At 38.0% G+C, this 24,124-nt stretch overlaps 1 protein-coding gene across 8 annotated transcripts in view; it reads right to left on the reverse strand.

Annotated features, from left to right (window-relative positions):
* Positions 1-24,124, reverse strand: part of LMBR1 (limb development membrane protein 1) — a 213,179-nt gene that overhangs the window by 109,256 nt on the left and 79,799 nt on the right. For 7 of the 8 annotated variants that reach the window (XM_073009552.1, XM_073009550.1, XM_073009553.1 and 4 more), the window contains one exon: positions 16,004-16,107. In XM_073009552.1, coding sequence (XP_072865653.1) covers positions 16,004-16,107 — 104 coding nt within the window. Of the gene's footprint in view, positions 1-16,003; positions 16,108-24,124 lie in introns of those variants that run through there. The other variant, XM_073009555.1, reaches the window with a different exon arrangement.

Genomic DNA, 24,124 nt, shown 5'->3' on the forward strand with positions numbered 1-24,124 from the left:
TCCATTGCATTAAAATTTGTGGGCAGAAATTTCCCATGATATTAGACAAATAAAAATCCTCCAGATCACAAATAAATTAATACAAGTTTTCAATATGTAAATGAAAGAAATGAATTATAAAAAGACTACAGTAACTAGATATCAACATTTTTAAACATAATTCTAAATTTGGGAAAAAATATTTCTTAGTACACCACACCACATCAAATAATTCACTGGTTCGCTAGTAAGGCTCTTTTCTTCTATTTTTGTTCAACTAATTATTCAGTTCAAAATTCATGGAAAAGAAGAAATGAGAACTAACACTTTCAGAGCTCCTACTAGTTGCTTTAGACATGCTTACTGAATCTTTGCAGTGTATTAAAAGGTAAATTTGATTACACATAACAAAGTTCACACTCAAAAGAGTGAAATAATTTGCCCACATGCCAGAATTCACTTTCAATTCAGGTCTGTCAGCCCTGAGGGCCCTGTGCTTTCCACCCCTACCCTTCATCCCTACCTCCCCAGTGACAGAAATAAGTCACAAAAGACAATACCACATGGAAACGAGGAAGTGGAGGAGAATGCTTAAAACAAACAAGACAAACTTATGATTTTAGTAAAGGACCTAAAGCAAAGGACCTAAAAGCTTCTTTTACCGGATCATTAATTTTCAGTTCCATAAAAACAAGCTCATACTGAGGTCAAATGCCCAGTCCTGTAAGAAATCTGTAATGCAGTAGAACATCTTAGCCAATATCCACTTTCGTTTCATAAAACACTCAAGAACAAACTCCAACGAAGATACAACAAAAGAAAGATCATTAGGGTTATCACTTATTATAGTGAAACATAAAAGACATTAAGGTTTAAAATATAATAAAAAGCAATGCCACATGATAATTTAGGTAATAGCATCATATTGCTTATGTGGCAAATAATACTTTACACAAAAAGCACTAGAAATTTCAAAACACCACAGAAGGTCCTTTACGACAGCGAACAAAATAGGAAAGACATGCATGAAAGCTTCCAGCTGCCTGCTCTCACTCCAAACTAGTCCCCCGTTAGCTCTGTTGGGCCCTTCTCTCCCAGCTTTCCACATTTCCTGCATCTCTCAATAAATAATAGCTACTTTGCATGGGCAGGTATGAGTGCAGATGCATACATACATATTAGTATTTTATTAATATATTTATATATTTTTCCATTGAAAATCAGCAAGTTGGCATTTGGTTTTATGTATCAGCCTCTGTTTAGCTAATGTGAGCTGATCACCAAGGGATAAATCACCCTTTTCCCTTTCTATTTTAAAATAAAAGTATACTATTTAGTTCTACATGTCTATTAAATACCCATGTATATACTACCCAACTAGAACAAACATTACGATGACCATCCTCCCAACCAAGTCAACCTTCTGCACCAACCTACCCACAGGTAACCACAAAACACTACCATGTTTATCATCTATTTGCGTTTTTTAAAATTGTGGTAAAATACGTATAACATAAAATTCACCATCTCAACCATTTTTAAGTGTACAGTTCAGCGGCATTACTACATTCACACTGTTACGGTCCCCTCACCGCCATCCACCTCCAGAATTCTTTTCGTAGTTACCAACTGAAACTCTGTACGTATTAAACAATAACTTCCCCTGCAATACACAATCCCTGGCAACCACTATGCTACTTTCTGTTTCTACAAATTTGACGATGCTAGGTATCTCATATAAGAATCATACGGAATTTGTCCTTTTGTGACTGGACTATTTAACTTAGCAAGGTTCATCCATGTTTGTGGCATGTGACATAATTTCCTTCTTTAGAGCTGAATACTACTTCATTGTATGGATATACCACATGTGGTTTACCCATTATTCATCATACACAGTGGGACTGCTTCCACACTTTAGGTATTGTGAATAATGCTGCTATGAACATGGGTGTACATGTATGTGTTGGAGTTCCTGCCTTCAATTCCTTTGGACGCATATCCAGAAGTGGAATTGGTGGATCAGATGGTAACTCCATTTTTAATTTTTTGAGGAATCGCCATATTGTTTTCTATACCAGCTCTTCCATTTTACACTCCCACCAACAATGCACAACATTTCCAATTCCTCCACATCCTTACCAATGCTTGCTGTTTTCTGGGTTTTGCTAGTAGTCATCTTACTAGCAGGTATGAAGTGGTATCCACTGCAGTTTTTTGTTTGTTTGTTTTTGAAACAGGGTCTCACTTTGTCACCCAGGCTGCAGTGCAGTGGTACAATCTTGCCTCCCTGCAAGCTCTGCCTCCCCACTTGAACCTCTGCCTCCCGGGTTCAAGCGATTCTCGTGCCTCAGCTACCCAAGTAGCTGAGATTACAGGCACACACCACCATGCCCAGCTAAGTTTTTGTATTTTTACTAGAGACAGGGTTTTGCCATATTGGCCAGGCTGGTCTCAAACTCTTGGCCTCAAGTGATCCTCCTGCCTCAGCTTCCCAAAATGGAGGGATTACAGGAATGAGCCACTGGGCACGGCCTCATTGTAGTTTTGATCTGCATTTCCCTAGTGATTAGGAATGTTGATCATCTTTTCATGTGCTTATTGACCATTTGTATATCTTCTTTGGATAGACTTTGGTTGTCTATTCAGTTTCTTTGCCTATTTTGTAATATTTGATAGAGTAAGTTCCATCACCTAGTACTTCAAAATTGCTATGGCTATTCTTGGCTTTCTGCACTTCCATTAAAATTTTACTACCTGCTTGTCACATTCTATAAGAAAACTTTGCAGAATTTTTATCAGAATTGCAAAAACTCTAAAAATTATGAACACAGAATATCTATCAATTTATTTAGGTTTTCTTTAACATCTTTCTTGTTTTCAGACAGGGTCTTCCTTTATCACCAAGAGTGAAGTGCAGTGGTATAATCATGGCTCACTGCAGCTTCGAACTCCTGGGCTCAAACAATCCTCCCACCTTAGCGTCCCGAGAAGCTGGGACTATAGGCATGCACCAACCAGGCTCAGTTAATTTTTTTTAAATTTTATTTTATAGAGACGGGGCCTCGCTATGTTGCCCAGACTAGTCTCGAACTCCTGGCCTCCTGCGATTCTCCTACCTCAGCCTCCCAAAGTGCTTGGATTAAAGGCATGAGTCACTGTGCCCAGCCAATATCTTTCAATAAGATTTTTTGTTTCCATTATTGTTTCCATAAAGCCTTTAAATATCATTTGTTAGATTTATTTCAACATACCTTAGGCTGTCTTGCTATTATAATTAGATTTTCAGTTTGTTGCTGGTATTTATTGATTTTTAAAAAATATATTAATCCTGTACCCAGTGTCCTTGTTAAATTTTTTTATTTGAATAATCTCTTTTTAAATTCAGTTAAGCTTGACTTTCTAGTTTTATTTACCTCTATGCAGGTTCATTAGGACATGTGCAGGTACTGCATGAAAACATTCCTATCCGCTCTAGATACTGCTCTTACCCATAACAGGAAAGAAAGAAGACAGCTCCTTCAATGGTGTAAGAGATCAGGCCATGTCAGCTCATCAACTTCATCATCAAAGTCTATGTGTAGAATCTGCTTCAGAAATGAAAGTCTTTTTTTGTCAGTTAATACCTTCGTAATGATCACTCTTCTTGTTGTATTTTGTTTACTTTTTGTTATTTTGGTTTTGTTTTTTGTTTTTTTTACAGTATCACACTATAATAGCAGCTTGCTTCTATAAGTGGTAACCAGCTCTGCATGGTGCACAATGACTCAGCAGCATGCATTTCTGGCAATACTGAGGACTAGATATCCTTAAGTTGTTCTGTTAAAGAAAATCCCCTAGATAATACATTAAAAGTCTCCTTGAAATCTTTTTTGCCTACCAACTCTCTGAGTAATACACTGAGTTTGGGGCCTCTCATGGTGTTGGCTTTTCTCAAATGTTTATTCATCTTTGAATTCTCTGTTCATCTCCGTATTTAAGAATTCTTGTCCTGCTTGTTCTCCTTAATCATCTCCTGCCTCTGATGATACTGAATTTAGTGAATGGATCTAGAGAGTGGATGGAGGCGGGCAGGACTAATTCTAGGGGGCGTCTTGTACGTTGGTGGACCTTTATAAGCATTAACCTGAACTCTCACATCACCAGTACCCACGTTCACTACTTCAGCCCAAAGCCAATGCTACCGCTGCCTGCTGACTGCAGCTCTCTTCTCAGCACCCTGCTTCTGTCTGTCCCTAATGTCCTTCAGTAGCAGAGTCACATGGTTTTAATTCTGTTAAAGTCAGGTCAAAGGAGAACCTGAGGAGTACAGGTAATCAGAAATCCTAAAATCGATTTGCGAAACTGCATAATATCCTATGGGAAAATAAAATGAAATGTTGGGGTTATCTTTTTATACAGGGGGAAGTCAATTGGCTCTCTATTAGATAAAATCCACTTGCATTGCTCTCTACTTCCTCTAAGGTAACTCTAACTCTACAGAGAGGTAAAAGGGCCCAGGCAGTGAAAAGTCAGTCAAAGGCACATACCCCTCTAGGACCCGGTAATCCCCAGGATCTACCACACAATGCCCAGGACTCCACTAACAGACACCTGCATCTCTTTTGCCCATTTCCAAGTCTTGGACAATTTTTCCTGACACCAGAAAAATGTATGTACACAAGATGAACTGTTAAAGTAAGAAGGACATAAAATATAAGTACACACTAATTATAGTAAAACAATAATCCAAGTACAAATGTTGACAGGTACTTTGGAATGATACAAAATATGATTTGGGGCCAGGTGCAGTGGTGTGCGCCTGTAATCCCAGCTACTCGAGAGGCTGACGCGGGAGAATCACTTGAACCCAGGAGGCAGAGGCTACAGTAAGCCAAGATCACGCCACTGCACTCCAGCCTGGCAGACAGGGCAAGACTCTGTCTCAAAAAACATAAAAACAAAAACAAACAAACAAAAAAAAACCTAAAATATGATTTGGGGTTAACTGGCATTCTATAAAATTGTAAAAATTAGAATATTAATTAAAACCCAACAGAAAGCAAGATAAACAGGAAAATTAACCAAAACCATCAGTGTAATATGCTTCATGCAAGACACGTAAGACACAGGAGAGGTAAACACTAAGAATCCTGACATACGGATGTATTCAGCAGTGGCTCGCAAACTTATAGGAATCATCTTGAAACCTTGAGAATGAGTTTCTGAACACTACCTTGGAAAAAATCTTCCTTAAACAGAACCTTAGGGTCAGGAGAGACTAAAACAACTACAAAGCTTTGCTCTGTTTGCTACAGAGCAAAGGACAGAAGAAAAGACCCGGGCTCCATATCTCTAGAATAAAGCTGAGCAGATTCAAGCAGAGACAATGAATCTTCCCAGAGGTGGAAACAAGGCCAGAGAATGCAAAAAAAGTTAATACAGAACTGAATTACTACTATGTTCCAGATAAAAGGTCGGTAAAGCGAACAGGTAGAAGAGGAGTCATGAGTTCAAGATGATGGGTCACGCACGCACTTTTTACCATAAAAGAAGGGAGAAATATACAATAAATCACCAATCTACATGTCCCTAACACTAGCAACAGTACCTAGCATGCAATAAGCCATCCAAAAATGCTAACTGAATGATTTAATTACGCCAGAGGACAGAAGCACCACCAGCAGACTAGTGACATTGAGAAGTTCCTAAAAGACAGCAAATAGATGGGATCAAATCTATGGGAAAATGTCCAGGGAAAGGTACAGATGGGAGGCAGGGAGGGAGGGAGGGAGGGAGGGAAGGAGGGAGGCTGCAAAGGAGGGAGAGAAGGAGGGAGGCCAGGAGGGAAGGAAGGAAGGAGGGAGGGAAGGAGGGAGGGAGGGGAGGGAAAAAAGAAGAAAAAGGTTAGCAGTGATGCCCAGTGCTACAAGCTTATAGTCAAAAAGCTCAAAAATACGTCTAATTATAGGTAAGAATTTAATGTGAAGAAATAATAGGTAAGGGTAACATTATTGTATAAATTGTTCTAGAATAACTGAATAGTAATACAGAGAGAAAATAACTTAGATTTTCTCTTTTTAACCACCTCACAAAATTAGCTACAGGTAGATGAAAATATTAGATCTTTGCAAAACTCAAGGACAAAGTAGCCAAAATAGAATGGACTACATTATTCACCCCAGCTTTGAAGGAATGATAACACTTGAAGAGCGAAACCAACTATCAAATTACTAAGAAAGAGTTTAGTTTAAATGTAAATATGTAGAAAAGCTAGCAGAAAACAAAATCAGGTTTTGTTTGGGCCTGCTTATATAATGTTTGTTATCAAGTCCTGAGTTTTCTCACACAATTAAAGAAAACTAGACAGCATGTGACATGGTTAAATAGGACCAAGTCAAATGTATATATTATGAATCTTAAATTATAACAAATCAACTTTCTAAAACCAGCCTTAATTATATCTATATACCCCCGCTAATCAAAATTTACCATATATATATAGTTTATTAAAATGATTAAAGTATGCATAATATTTTTAATCAACTTTAATGCCATTTTCTTGGCTTAGGATTTTCCAACAATACAGGTATCTATAGTAATATAGAGCCGCAAACTCTTGGGAAGTCAACGCCTACGGCTGAGTTCGCAGGGGAGACCTTCTTCTGCCCAGAGCTAAGGCTGACAGTCGTCCTCTGCCAATGGGCAAGGTGTGTGCACGCTTTAAAATCCGCCCTTTGCCTGAGCACTTCTTACTGGGCCTCAGTTCTGACTCCTGGTCTCTGTGTGCCTCTAACCTCATTTTTTCCAAACTAAAGGTCCCACGTTACTTGGTGACCACCCTCCCTTCCCTGCTGAGGAAACCATGGCCTGGCTTATTCACTTACTCGTGGGGTTTCGTTGTTCCTGTTTGTTGTTCTTCAAATACTCAGAGATTTTTCTGGCTTTCTTGAGAACTTATCTATGTACTTAATATTAATAAGACAGGCTGCTTGTTATATAGTTATATTTTTGACAAGGTCCTATTTAAACAATAGGATGTGCTGTTTAACTTCCTTTAAACCAACTATGTTAAAAAAAAAAAAAAACTCATGAGGTGACAACAAACATTATATAATCAGGCTCAAATAAAGCGTGATGTAGAAAATACACAGACTAAAATTTCTCTTTGCATGACAACTTACAATATTTTTGAAACTGTAATCTGTTGAACTTCTAAAACCCTGATTTATTTTTTATAATTTTCATGTTATTTCTACATGTTGAAATAAGAAAACATTTCAAGGAGTTATTTCCCAATAAGTGATAAATATTTCTCAGTAAGTAACATTCCATGTCTAAGTTGTCTATTTTCAATAAATAAAGTCAAAGTAGATATAACTGGATCTTTTTTTTCTTTTATTTTTTAGAGATGGAGTCTCGCTCTCTCTCCCAGGCTGGAGCGCAACAGCACGATCTCGGCTCACTGCAACCTCCACCGCCCAGGTTCAAGTGATTCTCCTGCCTCAGCCTCCTGAGTAGCTGGGATTACAGATGCCTGCCACCACACCCGGCTAATTTTTGTATATTTAGTACAGACAGTGTTCCACCATGTTGCCCACGCTGGTCTCAAACTGACCTCAGCTAATCCACCTGCCTTGGCCCCCGCGAAGTGCTGGGATTATAGGTGTGAGCCACCACACCTGGCCTCGTACTCCATTTTCTCTGTGTGGCATTAATTTTAAGGTTTTAGGGCCATCCTGATGTGCTATACAAAAGTTTTCATAAGGCCGGGTACAGTAGCTCAAGCCTGTAATCCCAGCACTTTGGGAAGTCAAGGTGGGCGGACTGCTTGAGGCCAGGAGTTGGAGACCAACCTGAGCAACAAAGCAAAACCCCATTTCTTAAAAAAAAAAAAAAAAAAATTGATCAGCCAAATACAGGATCTAGTGAAGATTAACGTGGACAGACCTTTACTATCTGTATTGTTACTAGTAGTATGCTCTACATTACCTCGTATTTAAACATCAGTGTACCTTTTATTTATGATATTTAACCAATTATCCATTATAGCCATTAGTTAAGCAATCTGTGACTAGGAATTTTTTTAAAATAGAAAACAGCTCAAAACCATGCCTACGGCTTGTCCGGTTCAGCTGAGTCAAGCACTGAAATCATGGGCATGCTCCCCTGACCTCTATTAATACCCGGCGTACTCACCAAACCCTACATTCACAGGCTCTCAACATATCTTGTTTTAAAGAAAAAAATATAAAATACTCATAAATATAAAATATTTTTATTTTAAAAAATAAGAAACAGTATGAGGTATCTTTACAGAATGAAACTGCAGAAACCCTTCTGTAATTTCTAGGAGATCTGAGAATCATTTGGTATAAATTGGCTGGGTGCGGTGGCTCACGCCTGTAATCCCAGCACTTTGGGTGGCCAAGGCAGGCAGATCACCTGAGGTCAGGAATTCGAGGGCAGCTTGGCCAAAATGGTAAAACCACATCTCTACTAAAAATACAAAAATTAGCCAGGTGTGGTGACGGGTGTCTGTAATCCCAGCTACTTGGGAGGCTGAGACAGTAGAATCGCTTGAACCCAGGAGAGGGAGGTGCAGTGAGCCAAGATCTTGCCATTGCATTCCAGCCTGGCGACAGAGCGAGACTCCATCTCTAAAAATAAATAAATAAATAAATCTAGTATTATAAAATAACTTAAAACTTCTTCCTCTGTGCTACAAATAGAAGAAATGTTTTCCATAAAACTGATCATTTCAATATACTGAATCCTAACTTTGTCTACCGTTAGTGTGTCCTCATTTTTCCAGTTTTTGTCTGCTGATCTTATTTTTAATCCCTAAAAGAAGATACATTCACATATATATTTTTTAATGTTTTGGTTGCTTTAGAATAAAATCACTTCAGAACAACACAACCTTGTCTTTCTAGATGAGAATTTCCTTTAACGGAAAATGTGCAAACCAATAAATATTTAAGTCGTATCATGTTAGTGACTTACGTTTTAAAGAAAAGTAGATTTATCACAGGCTAAAATATTACCTAATGTCAAACTATCAAACAATCTTACTGCCTTCGATGTGTACAAATACACAACTTCTATATTAAATGACAAATAAATGAACTGTAAATTAATGTACCAAGGTTCAGCTATATATTGGCGAACATTTCATAGATCAAAGATTAACACTGTGACCCGCTGAATAAATGATTTTATAGATGAATAAATATGAGCTTAAGGGCCAAATAAATCTAAGATTATAACAATTCAACCTCTAGTCTCTCTGGTGAGCTCTTGTCCTGCAGGTCTGTGGTAACCTAATGACTTAAGAAGCTCTCTAGTAGCACTAAATCTGACATTTAATTTTACTTTCAAATAAAGTTTATTCCAACCAAAGGTGGGTAGTTTTCTATTCCCTGCAAAAACTTTTAGAAAAGACACTCTAATTAACAATGACTATTTCTATAAAACTGTTTCATGAGTATTGGAAGTATTACGACCAGTTTAATTTAAAGTATAATTACTTTAAAATCTGTACTTGGTGACTTTCTATTTCCTCTCTGCCAAAGCTTTTCTTCATTTAACAGAGGCCTAAACTATCAAACATTATGAGACATTAGTTAGCAATTTAATCATCATATAAAAGGGTTTGAAGTTTAGTTATCTATTAAACATAATACCTATTTTTTACAAGCTATACAGTTCTAAAACAGATCCTATTTCAAAAAAAAAATAAAAGCTGAATATGTCAATACCAATGTAATTTCTCATGTCACTTTGCTGTTAGATATAAAAAAGTAATCCTATACAAGTTTTCCTGATGTTTCATCATCAGCTTCAACGTAGTTGGTACATTTAAGCACCTAATAATAACTGCTACTTAAAATGTGTCTTGGGTACTTTACCAACCTTTTAGGTGAGGCTACTAAATCCCTCAGCAACCCTGGTAGACAGACACTGTTAGACTCATTTTATAAATGTGGACACAATGAAATATGCCCTAAGTTACAGTCAGTAAGAAGAGTGAAGATTGAAGTCCAGGTATTCTGAATTCCAAAGTTCATATTTTTTGCCACTGTTATGCAAATAAAGAGATAACCTAGCCTTTAAATACAGAAATTTATCATTTTGTGACAATGAGAGGCAAAGATGAACGTACAATGTAAGGGTTCAATTCAAAGTATACCATCACAATGTATATGGAAACTGAGTGATGTCTTTAAAAACTTAACAGTAACAGACACTATAATTAAAGCCATAACTTAGTGCCCTGCTAGATCCAATTGTATTAAGAACAGTGACAAAATTAATGTCATTTCCTGAACTAAATGATTTTCAATTCAAAATTTTTATAAACGCAAACGATTTTTAAATGAAATAAATGTATTTACTCCTTTCCTCAAAATAACACTTCCCTATTTCTTTCTGAGTTCCCATATGCCCAGATTTGATGTTTCAAATGCTCACTTTACCTGGTTGTAACCACACCTTTACAGTAGAACAATTCCAACAGGAAGCTTAAGTATCACAGCATTATCAGAAGAGAGTATTTTCAAAGGAATCATTCTGATCCACAACCATTTCTAAGGTAAAAACTAGTGCTCTCAATTGGGGGATGGTAGAGGATTTCTATGAATAAATTGCTCTATGATTTCTTTTCTTGAAGGTGTTGGGAAAATCAAATTAACACATAACAATAGTTAGTGAGATATGGCTTCATTTTCTGTAATAAACACTAAGATCAAAACATGACCCAAGTTAAATTTCCTTGCAGGGTTCCCAGCAGGGGCTTCCCTTTTGTCTGTGATTTCCTCTCACCCACCAGAACCAGGCCAAATATGCGCATGTGCCACTAACACTAAGCAGCACTTCCTTAATCACTCATTTCCAACAATTTATGGATCATCAGTGGCAAAAAACGAGCAAAAATAATGAAAGAATGCAATGAAAGCTCGTGGAGACAGAGGCTGGACTTCCTACTCACTCTGTGTCTCTTTAGGATGGAGGCCTGATACAAATTAGCCACTGGGGGGAAAAAGTCATCTGGTCATAAAATACAGTACAAGGTCACTTTTATGTAAGTTTGCCAAAAGGGACATAAACCAGGACAATTTCAAACTGTGACACAGGATAGAAACATATTAAAAAAATCTTTGTTCCTCCTCTATTGTGCTGTCATGTTGCTCAGCTTTATAGACATTCCAAGCACCAGCACAGAACTCTTCGCTTCCACCTGGTCAGTCCAATTAATTAAGAAAGGAAGTTACCTAAAATTTTGTACTTTTTGCTTTTATTATCAAGCACTTTGTTTGAAGTTACAGGAGTTAACCTCTTAATCCTACAGACCGTGTGCTATGCTCTGGCCATTCAGGGATGTCTGGATGGTTTGGATAATTGGTCAGGATGTTGCTTATGTTACATTTTATGCTATGACTTCAAATCAAAGATAGGCATTAAAGTGAAGTACGACAGAAATTTACTCCCAGGAAAATCTTGGGTTTATGAATTAATCTGTCATAAAATTTACGTAACAATCATATGGAGATATTTTCTCCCACTTTCATTAAGTCACTGAATTTTTTTTCCTCCTAACATTTTAATTCAAAATAAGATGCTAAGATATAATGTGAAACAAATATATTCCTAACTACCATTTAAACACTGGCCAGAGGTTATACCTCCAAGAGTTCATTACAAAATCAGAAAATATCTCTGATATTAATACAGACAACCTGGAGGTCTTTTCTGGAGTGGAGGAGGAAGACAAGTCATACAGTCGAACTGAGGTATGGTAAGTACGGCAGTAATGTCTGCCCTAAGATGTTCCCTGAGCCCTAAGATCCACATACTGCAGAAAAAGTAGGTTTACTACAAAACAAAACAAAAATCACCAAACGGAACCTTTTCATCAGAGTTGAAAAATTAAGATGTAAACAGAGTCACTTTCAAATACCTATGAACATACCTAAAGCTCAATACAATACACATAGGTGACAGCAAAATAATCTACATTTGGTAAACATTTAACTGCTAACAATAAATCTACATTCCAAGATAAAAGTTAGCTGCTTACTAAAAAAAAGTTTTACTTTATCAAAACCATTTCTACCCTTTTACACTTGAGAATTATAAAGTAAGGGAATAGCAAGGAGATGGTCCTAATAAAATAGAAACACACACCGCCACCACCATAAGAAGAGAGAAGCAAAGCTATTTAAGGCCCTTAAAAGGACATAGTCAACCCCCCAGGCCTAATATGTCCTGTTTGAATTAACATAGTGGTTTAATTAAAAACTAAGCAGAGAATTCTGCTTAATTTGATTTTCAATTCAAGCTCTGCATCCGCCCATGGCCAGTGGCCAATTTCCGCATCTCGGCACAATATGCAAGAAGCTGTTTGAACATCGATTGCCCAGGGGAATCCATGGGAGTAGAGTGGGGCCATATGCCATTTAGGGATACACCAGACTTAGACACAGTAAAACAGCACCAGGAGGGTGGCCACAGGAAAAAAAGGAAAAAAAAAGGAAATTTTACTTAAGCATATTACAAGTTTGTCATTGCTCAAATTAGTGTGCTGAATCTACCAATTACAAAGGTTTCTAGCCTCTCTTCAGGATCACTTCAGAAACTACATGCGTCAAATGTAATCGACGAGCAAGCAGTTTTAAAGGAATATACATAAATATACATACTTATTAGCCAAATATGTTAAACATTTGAATGACTGTGATCAATCATATTAATTTCAATAAAGCAGCAAAGTTAATTCTAGTAAGTACTGTGTAAAGAACCATATATCTTAAAAAATGTTATTTAGAACTTACACAGGTAATTAACAAATGATTCTAGATTACAGAAATATACAACATGAACGGGCTCAAATGTATACTTAACACATTTAGACTTAACGACACAATATTAATAACCTTTCCATCTTTCATGTGATTGATTTTAAAACTGAAAAATATGAATATTTTAAAATGACATGCCTTGATTAGCTTAATTTTAAAACTTTCTAAATGTTTCTACGAGGATCTAGAACACATCTTATCTTCAAACAACTTTGTTTCAAAGTATGCTAGCTGTAATGCTCAAGCTGTTATTCTACTTCAGCACATGCCATTTCAAAACGGGAAACATGTTTTAAAACTACCTGAGATAATAATCTGTGAGTAATAAAAGATGACTGTACTATATTCAGTTGCTTGCTTTCTGAGGCCCATATTTTATAGAATACTTAGTGATAATAAGTATTCTAGCATACTTATTAGTGATTAGTGATATTTTACAGAATACTTATTAGTCAAATGCATTTAAAGACTACCTCGAAGATAAAGGTAATTTAATAATAGCTAACATTTACTAAGTGAAGTCCTGGGCTATGTGCATTACATACATAATCACATCTCATTTAATCACCAAAATAAGACAATAAAGTAAATATCATTATTACACCCATTTTTACAGAAAGCAACCCTGTGGTTTAGATGAAATCACCTGCCCAGGCAGTCTGACTGATGCCAAATTTTCTCAGGGTTGTAGCTTCACCATCTTCCGCTAGTCTCTCTTCCTCAATACAGTCAGACTCTCCAACTTTAAAATGATTCTTCCTCCCCTACCTTCAAGCAACAATTCCACCTCCCTCCTTCCTTTAATGGCATTAACCACCAAATTCTTTAATTTGGTTTTCTGCAGCACCTATTACAACTTCCCAAGTCGGATGAATGGCAGTTATCCAATGCTCCACCTCATTGCTCTCTTTTTAAGTCTTCTGCTGTGTTTAGGAATTAATTGGATTCGTAGTTGCCTGTATCCTACAGTCATTCAATATTTCAGTCCCATTTGAGGTCATGAAACACAGCTGGTGACTCTCAAGTGATTTTTAGGCAACTAACATGGTCAAAGATGTGCTAAGAAAAGAGTATTAATCATGTATACAAAGACTAAATTTTTTTTTTAAATAAAGGAAATAAGTACTGTACAATCGTAGGTGTGAAATATCTCTAATTACCTTCTAGGATCCCTCCTCACTGATTCTCCCTTTGACCTTAAGTCTATAAGGGGGAACAGGAGAAAAGTGACATGTCACTGGAATTTTTTGTCATTTTTTTCTTTTTTAATTCTGGAGATTGTTGCTAATTCTTCAAACAGATTTAGCCAAGTCCCTTTCCTAGTTGGTTAATTCACAAGAAGGGAAGAAAATAACTTGGAGGCAAAGAGTTTGTCCATATTATACCCTGTTATCGTAAATAACAATCTATTCAACTAGATTTTTATAAAAGTATAAATTAGGTAGATAGATATTGCTTACAATGTCAAATATGAAAACATAGTTCACACCGAGCTTAATCATTTGCTTTTTGTATGTGGGACTATTACACAAGAGGTGGTGTCAGGAAGAGGGAAGAACTTGGCTTATGGAAAGCAAACATCGGCAGACAACGTCACAGAGTCAGGTGCAGGACTGATTTGGCGCCGTGATCTACAGAACAGTGTTCTGCACTGTGTGGGGCATGTACTCCTTTGTACTCCTTTCCTTTGTGATCTGCACAAAGTCTAAAATGCATATTTATCTCTAAATATACTCAAATGGTAGGTGAAAAAAATTTTCAAAAATCCTATTCTGGCTTCTTTGTTGCCTACATCATAAAACTCAAATGACCAGACAGAGGACTCCAGGCTTCCAGAATTCAACCCTGGCAAGCGGCTTGTGCACTCTCATCTCTCACCATTCTCCAGTATCTAAGTACCGGTCATTCCCTCCATTCTGTCAGAGCCCTGGGCCTTTGCTCAAGCCTGGAATGCCACACTCTAGTAAACCTCTGCTCATCTTTCAAGTACCAGCTCAAGTCCAGGTTGACTTCCCCTGTGAGGCCTGGTCAATTCCCCAGGAAAATCAAGATATCCGTTCCTTTCAGGGTTTCCCATAGGACTTCATTATATAAAAGGGCTTCAAACTGCATCTTATTTGTTTGCATTTGTCATTTCTCCCACTGTCCGACCCTTGAAGGCAGGAGCCCCATCTTTTCACCTGTGTCCCCAGCAAGCTCCTATAAATAGCATAATAACTGCTACTTAAGGAACTGGTTAATAAAACTCTGAATTCTCGATAAAATTCATTCTCTGTTGAATGAATGAATATCCATCAAAAGTTATGGTTCCAAAATTCTACAGAAATTGCCTTCTCAAGAGTCTACGATGACCTCCTTTCTTCTTGTTGTTCATTCTTGGTTTCTGTTTATTTCTGAGGCTGGAGTGCAGTGACGTGATCACAGCTCACACCACAGCTTCAACCTGCAGGCTCAAGCAATCCTCCCACCTTAGCCTCCCGAGGAGCTGGGACCACAGGTACCCATCACCACACCCAGTTAATTTTTTAATTTTTAGTACAGACAGGGTCGCACTATGTTGCCCAAACTGGTCTCAAAGTACTGGCCTCAAGCGACCCTCCTGCCTCAGCCTCCCAAAGTGCTGGGATTATAGGTGTGAGGCACTGCACCCAGACATTGACTAAATTTTAATTGCCAGTCTTAAGAATACATCATGATTTTTTAAATTCCAGTATATAAAAGCCAGTTTTCTTAATGTCAGGTTTGACTGCCAGAGTCGTTCCCTCTGATCCTTGTACATTTACTAAATGTGAAATCAGCTGTCAGTTTTCAGCTGCAGACTGTTAACGTATGGAATAACAGATAGACAACAGAAAGGGGAGCCCATGGAAATAACACTTTACTGTCACCTAAATAAGATACCCTAAGGAAAGAATAAAAGCTATTATATCAGGTTTAGCCATTACACTAAATGTATGCATACCGTAAAAGTACTCCAGGTCTAAAAGATGTCTCTCTCTCGTGGACATGCACAATAATTCATTATGCAGAATCACTGTTACTGTTAACAACATGTTGTTAATATTATTATTCATTTAATTTTGTATATTCCATTTAAATAATTTAAGTCTACTTTTTCTAGTTCAACGTGAATGATATTTAATTCCTCACTTAACCAATTTAATTCCAATACTAGATTCACTTACCTTTTTCAGGCCAGCAAAGCCTTCTGATTCCAGAAAGAAAAAGGCAAAGGGCATCAATACAAATAAACAAAGGTTGGAAAAAAGGGAAGCAAGATTCCACAAACCTATAAAAAGAGTAACAAGAAAAGAAGAAAAACAAGTTAGATACTGAAATTGTGATATTAATCAAGATCTATACTTTTAAATAGTAAAAATAAACAAAAAGTAACAAATGATCTAAACTTAGAAATCATAAAATAAATATAGTATGTATATATTTAAATTTTTTTAACATCGTAATTTGTACCTATTGGGAAAAGTCAGTATAGAAACTAACGTTTTCTTCCATGCCGTAAAATAAATTCAGTAAAAATATGACGTGTGCAGAGATCCCAAGGCACAGCCTCTTTAGACATATAGGCACCGGAATATTTAAATTAGAGCCACTAGCATTTATTGAGCCCTTAATAAATGCCAGATACTCTACAGAACATTTTACATGCATAATCCCATTTAATTTAAGCCTCATAAAAACCCTAAAAATAATAATTAGCATTTATTGAGCCCTTATGTGCCAAGCACTATTCTAAGTGATTTACAGATATTATCCAAACTCATTTACTTGCCACAGCAATCCCACGAGGCAGGTAGCATTACTGCCCCAATATGACAGAAGAGGAGCAGGCTGTGCAACTTGCCACAGCTGTAGAGCCTGCAAGTGGCAAAGCTGACTCTTAATTTCTGGGATTTTAAAAAATCACTACATCACAGAAATTTTGGTAAACAATTCCAAGTGGGAAAGAAAAAGTCAGAGACTGGCAATCTCAAGTGACCTTTTCCTTGTTGGCACAAAACGGCAAGTAAAATAATAAGAACAGATTTAGTAAAAGACAGAGCCCTGTTAGGTATGTCATTGGGAGGGTATTTGCCCAACATGTCAGATCGTAAAAAAATAAAATTTAAAACTGAGTTTCAAAATGATGGTGATAATCATTACAAAAGTTTATAAAATCAAGAGTCAAAGATAAAATTTATGTCAAGGATAAATTCAATGGACTGTCTGCAATTATAATTCAATGTTTTTGAAAGTAGCCAACTAATGCTTTTTCAACACCTTTATTTCCAAGCAGTGCTAAAAGCACTGGAGATCCAGCGACGAACACACACAACACCTCTGCTCTCAGAGCTGCTCATCTGCAGATTTGCATGCAGAGACTACCGCTGAGCTGGCAGAGAGCACAGGGAGCAGAGCTGTCCCTAACTACTGCAGTTTTGAATAAACATAAAGGTTTGTAACTGTCCTAATGCCCTTTGGAATAGCATGGAGTATAAACAAACACATTAATTTAGCACTTAATATGGGTCAGCTGGGGAGATTCACTTCCTTTAGCAGACAAGGTAATATAATAAAATCAACTCACAGTTTCTTATTCAAAAATCTACATAAATTTAACATCACTTCCTTTAGTAGACAAGGTAATATAATAAAATCAACTCACAGTTTCTTATTCAAAAATCTACATAGATTTAACAAATTTACAATGCACATTTATCTTTGTAGAAAGTAAAATGTTTTATAAATAATATCTTAACATCTTTTAGTGGAAAAACTGCAATTTGAACTATTTAAAATTTTTTAAATTTAAATAATTTTATACTTTCCAGTCTTTAAAAAAAAAGCCAAACATTCTGTTTTCTTTATTCAAAAAGAGTATAATTAGAGTCAATTCTTTTATTGTGCTAATTACTGGAAGAGCATAGAGAATGATGGCTGCATGCACAAAATTGAGTTCCAGGCAGACCTGGGTTCACATCCTGCTGCACTTCTATGTGACAGCTTTGCTAAATCACAGGTTCTTCATCTATAAAATACGGCTAATCACAGGTCTATAGACATTGGAAAGTATTAAATGATGCACGTACAACAACTGGCACAATGCCTGTCATAAAATAAGCATTTAATGAATTTTTGCTTTTATTAAGTTACAGCACCAGAGGCTACTAGTTACAGTGCTATCAGCTCCCACACCAAACCACCGTCCTTCCTGAGACTCCAGGCTCGCTTGCTAGTTTTCCCTTTCATCTTCTTTCTACCAGGTGTATCGGCTCCTGGTTTTACTAGAAATGAGCATGTGTCCAGCAACAATCTCTCCCGCCCCCAACAGCTTATGGGTAAAGGTATACACAACTTTTAAAAATTGTATCTAAATAAATAGACCTGGATCAAAGCTGTAACTTCCAGGTCCAATTCATAACCTAAAGTGCACGGTCTTTGGCCTCTCTTTGCCTGCTCACAGCATTTTCTCTTCTTTACGGTTTCCAAGTAAGTTACTTTCAGATATGTGAGGTATAACAATAATTAGCATTATGTAAATTACATAATTATTATACTTTAGTAGGCTAGAGAACCATGGTTGTTAATCTATTGCTTTATTTAGGCATGGTGAAAGAAAGACATGACCATTTCAAATCATTTGTGTTATAAAAGATAAAGGTCAGTGTGTCAAGAATCATACTCATTTTATACAACATAGTTTTATTCCAGTTAAATATCTCACAGTCTTTTTAAAAAAAAAAACATTTTTAAAAGTTATCTACTGGCCAGGTGTGGTGGCTCACACCTGTAATCCCAGCACTTTGGGAGGCCAAGGCGGGAAGATTATGAGGTCAGGAGTTTGAGACCAGCCGGGCTAGCATGGTGAAACCCCGTCTCTACTAAAAATAAATAAATAAATAAATAAATAAATTAGCTGGGCGTGGTGGCACGCGCCTGTAGTCCCAGCTACTCAGGAGGCTGAGGCAGGAGAATTGCTTGAACCCAGCAGGCAGAGGTTGCAGTGAGCCGAGATTGCGCCACTGCACTCCAGCCTGGGCAACAGAGCAAGACTGTCTCAAAAAAAAAAAAAAAGTTATCTACTACAGGTACACCTAGTTAAAGCCGATTGCATGTTGCTTTACTGTGCTTTGCAGATACTGCGTGAAGGTTTGCGGGAATCCTGTGGTGAACAAGTCTATCAGTGCCATTTCCCAATACCAGATGCTCACTTCATTTCTCCGTGTCATATTTTGGTAATTTTTGCAATATTTCAAACTTTTTCATTATTATTACATTTGTTATGATCTGTGATCAGTGATCTTTGATGTTACTATGTTAATTGTTTGGGGGCACTGCAAACTGTGCCCATATAAGACGCCAAACTTAATCAATAAATGTTGTGTATGTTGACTGCTCCCCCAATGGGCTGTTCCCTCATCTCTCTCCTTCTCCTAGGGCCTCCCCATTCCCTGAGACACAACGATATGGAAACTAGTCCATGTAATCACCCTACAATGTCCCCTAAGTGTTCAAATGAAAGGAAGAGTCGCACATCTCTCACTTTCAATCAAAAGCTAGAAGCTTAGTGAGGAAGGCATGTCAAAAGACAAGATAGGCTGAAAGTTAGCCCTCTTGTCCCAGTTAGCCAAGTTGTGAATGCAAAGGAAAAGTTCTTAAAGGAAATTAAAGTGCTACTCCAGTGAATACACAAATGACAAGAAAGCAAAACAGCCTTACTGCGGATATGGAGAAAGGTTTTGTGCTCTGGATACATCACACCAGCCACAACATTCCCTAAAGCCACAGGCTGAGCAAGGCTGTAACTCTTCACATCTATGAAGGCTGAGGGAGGTGAGGAAGCTCCCAAAGAAAAGTTTGAAGCTACCGGAGGTTGGGTCATGAGGTTTAAGGAAAGAAGCCATCTCCATACCATAAAAGTGCTAGGTGAAGCAGCAAGTGCTAATGGAGAAGCTGCAGCAAGTTCTCCAGAAGATCTGGCTAAGACCATCAATGAAAGTGGCTGCATGAAACAACAGATTTTCAAGGTAGACAAAAACAGTCTTATACCGGAAGAAGATGCCATCTAGGACTTACATAGCCAGAAAGAAGTTCAATGTCTGGCTTCAAAGCTTCAATCAACAGGCTGACTCACTTGTTAGAGGCGAATACAGAAGGTGACCTGAAGTTGAAGCTGGTGCTCAGTCACCATTCCAAAAATCCTAAAACCCTAAGAATTACCCTAAGCCCGCTCTGCCTGTGCTCTATAAACAAGAACAACAAACCTGCCCAGATGGCAGCACATCTGTTTACAGCACGGTTTACTAAATAGTGTAAGCCTACTGTTAAGACTTGCTACTCAAAAAAAAAAAAAGAAAGAAAAAGATTTTCAAAATACTACTGCTCATTGACAATGCGCCTGCTGATGGAGATGAAAGAGCCCTGGTGGAGATGTTTAAGAAGATTAATATTTTCATGCCTTAACACAACATCCATTCTGCAGCCCACGGATCAAGGAGTAATTGTGACTTTCAAGTCATATTATTTAAGATACATTCTGTAAGGCTACAGATTCCTCTGATGGACTGTGCAAAGTAAACTGAGAACTTTCTGGAAAGGATGCACTATTCTAGATGCCATTAAGAATATTTGTGGGCTGGGCGCAGTGGCTCACGCCTGTAATCCCAGCACTTTGGGAGGCCGAGGTGGGCGAATCACGAGGTCAGGAGATCAAGACCATCCTGGCGAACACGGTGAAACCCCGTCTCTACTAAAAATACAAAAAAATTAGCCAGGCATGGTGGCGGGCGCCTGTAGTCCCAGTTGCTCGGGAGGCTGAGGCACGAGAATGGCGTGGGCCCAGGAGGCGGAGGTTGCAGTGAGCCGAGATCGCGCCACTGCACTCCAGCCTGGGCGACAAAACGAGACTCCGTCTCAAAAAAAAAAAAAAAAGAATATTTGTGATTCATGGGAGGTCAAAATACCAACCTCACCTGGAGTTTGGAAGAACTGATGGGTTTGAGATGTCAGTGGAGAAAGTCTCTGCAGATGTGGTAAAAATAGCAAGAGGACTGGAATTAGAGGCAGATCCTGAAGATGTGACCGAATTGCTGCAATCTCATGATAAAACTTCAATGAATGAGGAGTTGCTTCTTAGGGATGAGGAAAGAAAGTGGTTTCTTGAGATGGAATCTACCCTGATGAAGATGCTGTGAACATTGTGAAGATGACAATAAAGGACTTAGAATATCATAAACTTAGTTGATAAAACAGGGACAGGGTTTGAGAGGATCGACTCCAATTTTGAGAGAACTTCTACTGTGAGTAAAACGCTGTCAAACAGCATCACATGCTACAGAGAAATCTTTTGTGAAAGGAAGAGTCGATCAATGTGGCAAACTACACTGTCGTCTTATTGTAAGAAATTGCCATAGTCACACAACCTTTAACAAAATCAAGGCACCTCCACCAGCAAAAAGATTACAAGTCACTGAAGGCTCAGATAATTGTTACCGTTTTTTAGCAATAAAGGCATGTACACATATTGCTATTGCACACTTAATAAATGACATTATAGTGTAAGTATAATTTTTACATGCTCTGAGAAACCAAAAAAATTGTGTGACTCACTGTATTGCCACATTCGCTTCATTTCAGTACACTGGAACCAAACTTGCAGTATCTCCAAGGTATGCCTGTAATTGCTAGGTGTGTAACACAGCAGACATTGCTCTAGATATGTTAAGGTGCTATCTTTTTTTCTGAGACAGGGTCTCACTGTGTCGCCCAGGCTGCAGTGCAGTGGTGTGATCATAGCTCACTGTAGCCTTGACTTCCCAGGCTCAGGTGATCCTCCCGCCTCAGCCCACCAAGTAGCTGAGACTATAGGCGCATGCCACCATGCCAGGCTGATTTTTGTATTTTTTGTAGAGATCAGGTTTCGCCATGCTGTCCAGTCTGGTCTTAAACTCCTGGGCTCAAGCGATCCACTCACCTCGGCCTCCCAAAGTGCTGGGATAACAGATTCACGTGAGCCACCTTGCTCAGCCAGGTGCCACCTTAGTATATTATGACAGGGAAGGTCCTCCATTTTACAGATGGACTTCAGGCTCAGAACTGTGCCCTTGTCCCAGAGCAAGAAAAAACTCAGCTATTCCTTCTAATATGCTGTATTTTTAGGCAACATAAATTCCACCATTTCCTAAACTTCTTTTTTTTAAGACAGTCTCACTCTGTTGCCCAAGATGGAGTGCAATGGTGCAATCTCGGCTCACCGCAACCTCTGCCTCCTGGGTTCAAGCAATTATCCTGCCTCAGCCTCCTGAGTAGCTGGGATAACAGGCACGCGCCACTGCGCCAGGCTAATTTTTGTATTTTTAGTGGAGACAGGGTCTCACCATGTTGGCCAGGCTGGTCTTGAACCCCTGACCTCAGGTGATCCACTCACCTCGGCCTTCCAAAGTGCTGGGATTACAGGCATGGGCCACCACGCCTGGCCCCTAAATTTCTTATATTCTTTAGAGATGCTTGCAAATGTATCGTTACAAATCTCTAGATCAAAGGTCCATGAGGCAAGAATGTATTTCTCCTCCTCATTTTTTATTTCCCAATGCCTGCTACAGTGCTGAGTAATCAATAAAAATGAGTTCCATAAACAAACAATATCACAATCCATATAGCTAAATGTTAACAGGAAAAGACCCTCTCAGGAAAAAGGTCACAGGCTGAACTAAAGAAGTAGTCTCAGATTAATTATCAATTGTCAGCACAAAATGAACAAAATTGTAACATATACAAAAATAATATTAATTTTTAACAGCTTTACTGAGCTACATAAAATAAACTACACATGGAGTATACCATTTGATAAGTTTTGTCATGAGAATGCACCAATGACACCATTACCACAATTAAGCTAATGAACATAAAACATCCATCACCCCCAAATTCTCATATCCTTTTATAATCCCTGCCTCCTGCCACTCCCCACCTCCCTCTGATTCCCAGTCAGCCACTGACTCTGCACTTTAGAATCTAAAGATGGATTTTCTAGAACATTATACAAATGGATTGTGTGATATATACTCCTGTTTTTGTCTGGCTCCTGTTATCTAGCACAACTATTTTGAGATTAGATTGAATCGCTATTGGATTGCATCCATTCACCTGCAAACAATCCATGTTGTTCCCAATTTGTAGATATTAAAAATAAAACAGTCATAAATGCTCATGTACAAGTCTGTGTGCATCTATGGGATCATTTCTTTTGGGAAATACATAGGTCATATGGTAGATACATGTTTAACATTTTAAGAAACTGCCAAAATGTTTTCCAAAGTGATTGTATTTTACAGTCTCTCACCAGCAGAGATCAAGTTCATCCACATTTTCACTAAAAATACTTTTAACCCTCCTGGCAGGTGCACAGTAATATCTTATTGCTATTTTAATTTGCATTTATCTAACAAATAATGATGTGGACATCTGTTCATGAGCTTATTTGCCATCCATTTATGTCTTTTTTAGCTAAGTGTCTCTTCAAATCTGTTGCCCATTTTTTCATTCTTTTTTTTTTTTAATTACTGAGTTTGGCCAGTTCTTTATATGCTCTGAATACAACTCCTTTGTCAGGTATGTGATTTGTTGATATTTTCTCCCAGTCTGTAGATTCTCTTTATTCTCTTAAAAATATCTTTAAAAGAACAAAATTTATTAGAAGTCCAATTTATCAATTTTTTTTCTTTTATGGATTGTGCTTTGGCTATCCTACCCAAGAAATTATGGCCCAGTTCAATGTCACAAAGACTTTCTCCTATGTTTTCTTCTACAAGTTTTACAGTTTTAGGATTTACATTAAGCGATGATCCCTTGAGTTACAATTTGCTAACAGTGCCAGGCATGTACCGAAGTTCATTTTTTGCCTCTAATTAAACAATTGTTCTAGCACCATTTGTTTAAAAAAAAAAACATCTTCCCTCTAAATTCTCTTGGCACCTTTGTCAAAAATCAGCTGACACTATATGTATGTATCTGTTCCTCGACAAGTCTATTCTGCTGATTTGATCTGTTTCTCTTTATGCTAGCACCAAACACTTTTTTTTTTTTGAGACAGAGTCTTGCTCCGTCATCCAGGCTGGAGTGCAGGGGCACGTCTCGGCTCACTGCAACCTCACCTCCCAGGTTCAAGCGATCCTCTGCCTCAGTCTCCCGAGTAGCTGGGATTACAGACGCATGCCACCACACCCAGCTAATTTTTGTATTTTTAGTAGACACGGGACTTCACCATGTTGGACAGGCTGGTCTCGAATTCCTGACCTCAAGTGATCTGC

The sequence above is a fragment of the Chlorocebus sabaeus genome, chromosome 21 (genome assembly GCF_047675955.1).
Source record: "Chlorocebus sabaeus isolate Y175 chromosome 21, mChlSab1.0.hap1, whole genome shotgun sequence".
NCBI lineage: Eukaryota > Metazoa > Chordata > Mammalia > Primates > Cercopithecidae > Chlorocebus > Chlorocebus sabaeus.